Source organism: Ascidiella aspersa, chromosome 2 (genome assembly GCF_963924565.1).
Source record: "Ascidiella aspersa chromosome 2, kaAscAspe10.2, whole genome shotgun sequence".
Taxonomy (NCBI): Eukaryota; Metazoa; Chordata; class Ascidiacea; order Phlebobranchia; family Ascidiidae; genus Ascidiella; species Ascidiella aspersa.
This window is the reverse complement of record NC_139448.1, coordinates 10,793,352-10,800,089: the sequence shown is the minus strand read 5'-3', so window position 1 is coordinate 10,800,089 and position 6,738 is coordinate 10,793,352. Positions and strand designations below refer to the sequence as shown.

General features: G+C 36.4%; 1 protein-coding gene across 1 annotated transcript; it reads right to left on the bottom strand.

Moving 5' to 3' along the window:
* Positions 1-2,007: 2,007 nt before the first annotated feature.
* Positions 2,008-5,079, bottom strand: LOC146163608 (protein PBDC1-like). Its single transcript, XM_083382436.1, has 5 exons — positions 4,990-5,079; positions 4,629-4,688; positions 3,116-3,256; positions 2,812-2,923; positions 2,008-2,219 (listed from the first exon to the last, which is right to left on the bottom strand). Exons 1-5 carry the CDS (start codon positions 5,014-5,016, stop codon positions 2,068-2,070), a joined length of 492 nt encoding a protein of 163 aa, XP_083238562.1. The 5' UTR covers positions 5,017-5,079; the 3' UTR covers positions 2,008-2,067.
* Positions 5,080-6,738: the final 1,659 nt, after the last annotated feature.

Below are 6,738 nucleotides of genomic sequence, written 5' to 3'. Positions count from 1 at the left end.
GAAGGAAGATGCTCTTTCCTTGGGTCCTTGGGTTGGATTGGTCGAAGGTGGCAGTTGTTGGAGTCCTGAAACCGTTCATGAGGAGTTTTAATAAAAATCAAACACTTAGGTGTCAAACCTCGCCTTTCGGTATCAAACACTTGGTTCAGTTTATATTTTACCATTATTAAACTTTCGCCGTCTGGTCGGTGTCTAACCCAAACGCAATTATCACTGTACAACGAGTTTTTTAGCCTATACACAAACATAAATGAGCAAAATGTTTGTAATGTTAGAGAGAAAAACAGCAAAATAACAACTCTGCATGGTAAAACGTATTTATTGGTTTGCAATGTGTTTGCATGGGTTCTCTCTGGGGAGCGCTCTTTAAACGTTACGAATACAATTCATCTTTCTTAGAATTTAGCTTTTAACGTAATATCTTTTTTGTTAACGGCTAATACTTACTCATCGAGAAGCGGCCGTTCTTCCACTAAACTGGATTCAGGCGCAGCTAGCTCAGTCGTGGGTTTAGGGCGAGAATTCTTACTGACCGCTTTCAATAAAACAGATTTTCTGGTGAAAGCAAAAACAAACCAACTACCAGTACCGTATGTACTTCGTGTCTAGCCAATTATACATTCATTATATAGGCCTACCAAATAGCAAAGCAGGTAGTGAGACCAGGGGTGTCAAACTTGCGGCCCGTGGGAAACGTAGGCTATCAAACAAATAGGCTATAGGCTACAAATATATCAACCTTTTTTGGTAGCCTTTGGCGCAAATTAGTGTTTTTACATTTGTACCGTTCACCTAAATCGTGGCATTTTTGGCGTTTGAAAACATTGGAACTTATAGCCCGTGTCACTTTATTAGGTTGTATTTTGTGCTGCTAAAACGACTGTATACATATCTACACTTTAACTTAAGCATAGTGTAGATACAACAAACATAATTATTAGAAAAACAGTTTTTGTTTCTTGGTTATGTTGGTGCGGCCCGCTATCGTTCTCAAATTTCTCATGCGGACCTCAGTAAGATTTAGACAACTTATTCAAATCTAGAACTAATCTCCACTAGCTAACTGCACAACTTAAGTACCGTTTATCGAACAAAATTGACTTTGAATTTGCTAAAGAAACCATAAGTTTGTTTCCGACCTACAGTATATTAAATAAGCCTGTATTAGCCAAAAATCACAGCACTTATCTGTTTATCCACATTCTACACAAACCGTGAACTGTCTTTTTTCAATATAAAAGTAGTCGCGAATACGAACCTGCCAGGAGTTGCGGAGAGTTTTTTAGCTGATGAAGCAGCGTCTTTTGCACTGGAAACGTTTTGATTGTGCACCGGCCATTCCTGTCGCAGCTTGTGGCCCGACGACCGTGGAGATACATCCAGCAACTGTTCAGCCTCCGAAGAATCTTTTTTAATTTGCCGTGACATCGCCGTTAGGGCTCGTAACTAATTTAGCTTTAAACCTGTATGTACTATACGGCACTGTTATCTTATCGTTGGTCTATTTCCGAGAAAAAATTTCCGAACAACGCACTGCCAGATCATTCGCCCGTACTCCCTTTGCTCTGATCTTCGCACTGCTCTGGTTGGGTTCACGGCTACGGGAGAACAATAAAAAAGCTCAGTTGTTTAGTCGGGCTGAGGTTGCAAATACACTGCCAAATAATAAGCAAGTACAGTAGGCGATCTTACGGCTCGCACGCGACTCACACTCCTGCTCTACGAGGCCACATGTTTTTTGTAACCGCAATAATGAGTCCGTTATTTGGCGCGCCAGTGTATTGCTGAGCGTTTTGACATTCCGCCAAGCGAAAATGATGCATGTAGGCTAGAAATAGACAAAGGGTCGCTAATTTCACGAAAATTACACCAGAAATTTCTAGAGCCCAAACGCTGCTTTTATGCAACGTACGGAAATCCGATATAACGTCCGAGTAATTCTGAACTAACTATGAAATCGACAGCTCTTTTCAGCTGCAGCACATTTCAAGGCGATTTAAAACCTTTATAGCGTAGATTTCCAGCTTTAAGCTATTTATAAATGAACCGAGCAGCTTATGTATTGTGTCACGAAGACACGGATACGTTGGCGGCCGACTCTGACAGTTTGTTAATTTCTCTTTTTTCTCTTCTCTCGCGGGTCACTCTGTCGTAGAGCTCTTTTGTGATGCCTTCCTTGTTGCGTGCTATTTCCACCGCTAGGTACTGCACTCGAGTAACTGCAGACAATTTCAACATAGGTTTGTTTTAATAAACATGATTAAAAGCGGTTACACATTTCCATTAACTAGTAACAAAAAGAACTTGGCAATTTAAACAAGATGTCCGGACAGTGAGCTAACTTGCTTGCGTATGCCATTAGGTTTGATAAAAAATAGAAGCAAATCGCAACTCCAATTGCTTGTATCTAGAATGGGGTAAGATAAAAATTATCTGCAACTGCAAGTCAAACCAAAGTCTTAGAAATCTTTCAAACAGTTAAGAATTGTTAATCCATTTTATTACATTTTAAATACACTTTGTTTTCCATAAACTATCCATACTAAATAATTTAGGCTGTGGCAGTTAACTAATTTTAACTATAATACTTTTGTCTTTTTTGTGTTACATACTTGTGTCTTTAGTTGTTTCAAATGAAGTGATTTTTATTAATTTTTATCAATAGCTTAAATATTTAAGGCAGTATATACATCAATAAATATCCCCTACAACAAAAAAATATGTAACTAATATTATTCAGTGGAAATATTTATTAAAAAAAAATTAGAATTAGAAAAAAATAAGATGTTATTTCTTGGTGACTGAACCTACCAAATATTGTGTTAGCATCAGTATATCCTTCAAGGGGGTTAACACGAACTAGTGAGCCATAGTTGTAGTTTTGAAGAACCTTTTCAAACTTTAAACAAAATTCTCTCCATTTCTAAAACAAATTTAAATTAATTGGTGAAATCTAGATAGGCATTCATGAACCAAACTAGAACAAATCTTTAAAATATTAAAACTTAACTATTACACTTGATTTGTTTTTTAGCAACTATGGACATAATATTATAAATCAAACACAATTTTTTTTTTGATTTCAATAATATATGCATAAAGTTTTGAGCAATGCCTTTTTAGCTGCTTCACTTTTAAGTTCATCTTCAATGAGGTGATTCACATCCAAGTCAGGAAATATTTTTCTAAACTCTTCATGAATCCAGTCATCATGAAGAGACAATTTGAGAAATGTAGGATCAACAGTAGTTATAAGCTGTGACAAAGTAATGCCAATAGTAAGGATATTACTGTAAATTAAAACACAAAAATTTTCTCATGTAATATAATATATCAGGCATGTGCGAGAAACTTCACAGAAATATAACCAAAGATTTCTAGTTATATAACCAAAGATTTCTAATTATACTAGACCGGCAATATTTCGGAACACTGAACACGGATCTGTTGATTATCTTCAGTAGAAAGAGAGTGGCCCAAATAATAGATAAAAGATTCATTCTTTTATTAGCAAACGTTTCGGCAATGAATTTTTTATCTATTATTTGGGCCACTCTCTTTCTACTGAAGGCAATATTTCTTTATATGACAGGCGTAAACCCAAATTATAGGACAGGCGTAAACCCAATTTTTTTAAAGCAATTAGTGTGCAAACCTGATTAGTATGTGAAATATTGGTAGGATTTCAAACCTTTGGTGTGCAAAATAACATAAATGCACACCTCAAAATTTGGTTGGCATAAAGTGTCATGAAATGCAAACTGGCTGGTGACCACTGTGGGAAGTATGGCAAGTGCACCAGCGAGATTTTTCAACCTTCCAAAAGTGCACTCCGATAAAATCTGGACTGCAAAAAAACGCTTGCATACCACTATTTATCGCATGTAAGCAAAACCGAGTGCATCCGAAAATCATAAAGTGTACCTGAGGTGCACTTTTTTGAGCCTTGTTGCACCCGACCTGGATTTTTAGGTTGTGCACCCGCGAGATTTGCCATACTTTCCAGATTGGGATGATGGAGTTTTGGGCGAGCATTACACGGCAAGCATTTTTGGTGGAACACTTGAATGCTATCCAGATCTCAGCAACCATAACAGGCAAGCAATGATAAAAATATACCAGTCTATATTCTGCATATCGTTGTTTAGCTGGAGTCTGACTTGGGTAAGACTGAGTAAAACTACCGAGTCCGATGTGCGCCTGCTCAGTACCAAATTTTTAAAATTGATATGAAATTATTAAGGTGGAATAGCATATGACGGAATATATTTTCCAACCGTGTATTGTGAGTGAATGAATTATACGACACCTCAAAGTGGATTTTTAAGTGGATTGGTGAATTTCAACATTACTTAAGTTAGGTAAATTGACGGAATACAGGCTGTCGAGTAAGGGCCGGACTCGGGCTGACAAAATCGCACTTTTGACGTCGGAGTCAGACTCATGTTATTTTTAACCGACTTCGCAGCCCTGGTATTAACAGTAACATAGATCCCTGGTTAGTAAATGATTTTCTTCTTTTTTCTTTTGCAAGTTAATTATTTTTTGTTTACTAAATTTAGATTGCAATTTAAGAATCAAGCACAAAGTTATAACCACAACAATGTGGGAAAAATAGTTCTACTTACGTCGTAGTGAGTTTCTGCTTCATCAAACGCTCTGACTGCCCAAACTTGTTCCAAAGTGCTCTGTAAAGATACGTGATATTGTATTAAATCCTGTAGCTTTTAAGTAAATGATGTGGTACGGTGAAAACGACAATGTACTATAAGGTTATGGTATAGAACCCTACCACAACTTACATTTTTTGGGTTAGGGTGGGGCTAGTATTTTTATTAAATACGGAATATAATAATACTTGACCCACCCACACCTATAAACGTTAACTTGTACCCTAACCCAAACGTTGTGCGTTGATTTATTAACTGTGATAGGATTCTAGACCAGCGCCGATTTTTGTCTTCATTTTAACTTGTAATATTTACTTACATCGTTTTTGTAATCGGCAGCATTCATGTCTTTCGTTTATCACGATAACGAATAGTATTGAGTCTATTGACAAATATGCTTCAACTCGTGTGGTTTTTTAAATCCAATGATTGTAGACATTTTACTTGTTTAAGGCTACACAACTTTATTTTGTAATATTAGAAATAAAATTTAACCGACCACAATCGACTACTTAAAATATCTGTTTCATCATTTTTACTATATAAGATAATTTAATAAACTATCTGACGTCATACTTGATTTAGCTGTCATCCGTTTCAGCGTGTGACTTCCTCGCGGGAAAGTTTTGTCAAGGCAGTTAACAATTGGAAATCAGCTAGTTTATGCAATTTGTAGTTTTGTTTTGTATGATGGACTAATTTACATAAAATTAGAAACTATACCAATGTTGATAAGTTAATAATATTTTTTCTGTGTGCCTTAAAAAAATAGTTTATATACACTCGTTCAGCATTACATTAGCAAATCAGAAAAAAATTAAAATCTAGTTGTTCTCAACCTGGGGGTCGCGACCCCTTAAGGGGTAAGAGGTTGTTAAGGGCAGAAAGTTCGCCGTGTTGGCCGCTATTTGTCAAATAAAAAAGTGACAAAAAAGATAATTTAGCGTTAGACAGTCCACAACAACCGCCAGTCTAACAAATGTGTTAATGACCTATGCCTTAATAAAACAGTCGTGTTTATGACGTCACAACAAATATTGTTTTCAATAAATCGCTTAAGCTCAAATCTAAAGGCCTGGTCTAATATAAAAAGGCAATCGTGGCCATCAAAAACTATGGCAAGTGCACCAACATTTTTTTTAAATTGACCCAACTTGCAACCCAAAAAATAAAATTTGCACCGTGATGTTCCTATGTATGGTATACATACGGGGTGCACTTTAGACCTTTGCTGCCAGTTTGCATTCTGTGCCAGGCGCACACCCAAGATTTTTTTAAAAACAATTTGTGTTGCCATTTGAATTGGTAACCAAAACGCCTAAATTAAATAAAAGGTTGAATTGTGCTACATTCCTGAACTTCAGGCGTGCAAAAATTGCACACCTCAAAGTTTTGGGCTGCACACCTGAGATCTCGGCGTAAAGCACCATGAAGTGCAGACTGGTTTTGGTGCACTCCGTCAACTAGGTTTTAGAACCTTACATCCACAAGATATTATTGAGATCCGCCATACTTTCCAGACGAACTGCCCACCAATGACCCTTTCTTACGACACATGATAAAATTCTATGTAACAACAATTGTACATGATTAAATTTTCCACACTTGAACGATTGAAAGTAAAAAAAGATAAAAAAACATACATGAAAAAATACTGCTTTGAAATTTCTTTTAGTCTGGAGATATTTATGCAACTTAAAATTTTGCGGCCCAGTAATAAAGTTAATTCTAAACTTGCCGCGAAGGTAAATAAACTACTATACCGAAAATCGTATAAACGACTGAAGTTTTTGATTGACTTTTTGCCAGTGAATGTCTTTTGCCAACAACAATTATGAAATATGCAGCTGAGAGTGCAACCCCATAGGAGATAAATCTAAATTTTCAATCTTGGTCTTCAGTATTTTCTTAGTATTGTTTGAATGTTAAGGCATATATATTTGGGAAAGTTTGGGTCATAGGTTCGAAAGGTTTTTTTTTTGTATTTTTAGCCGCGGCATGTTTTTTATGGACTATCTTTGTGAAGGGTGTTCGGTTGTGAAAAGTCAAATCCAATGTAAGACTTAGC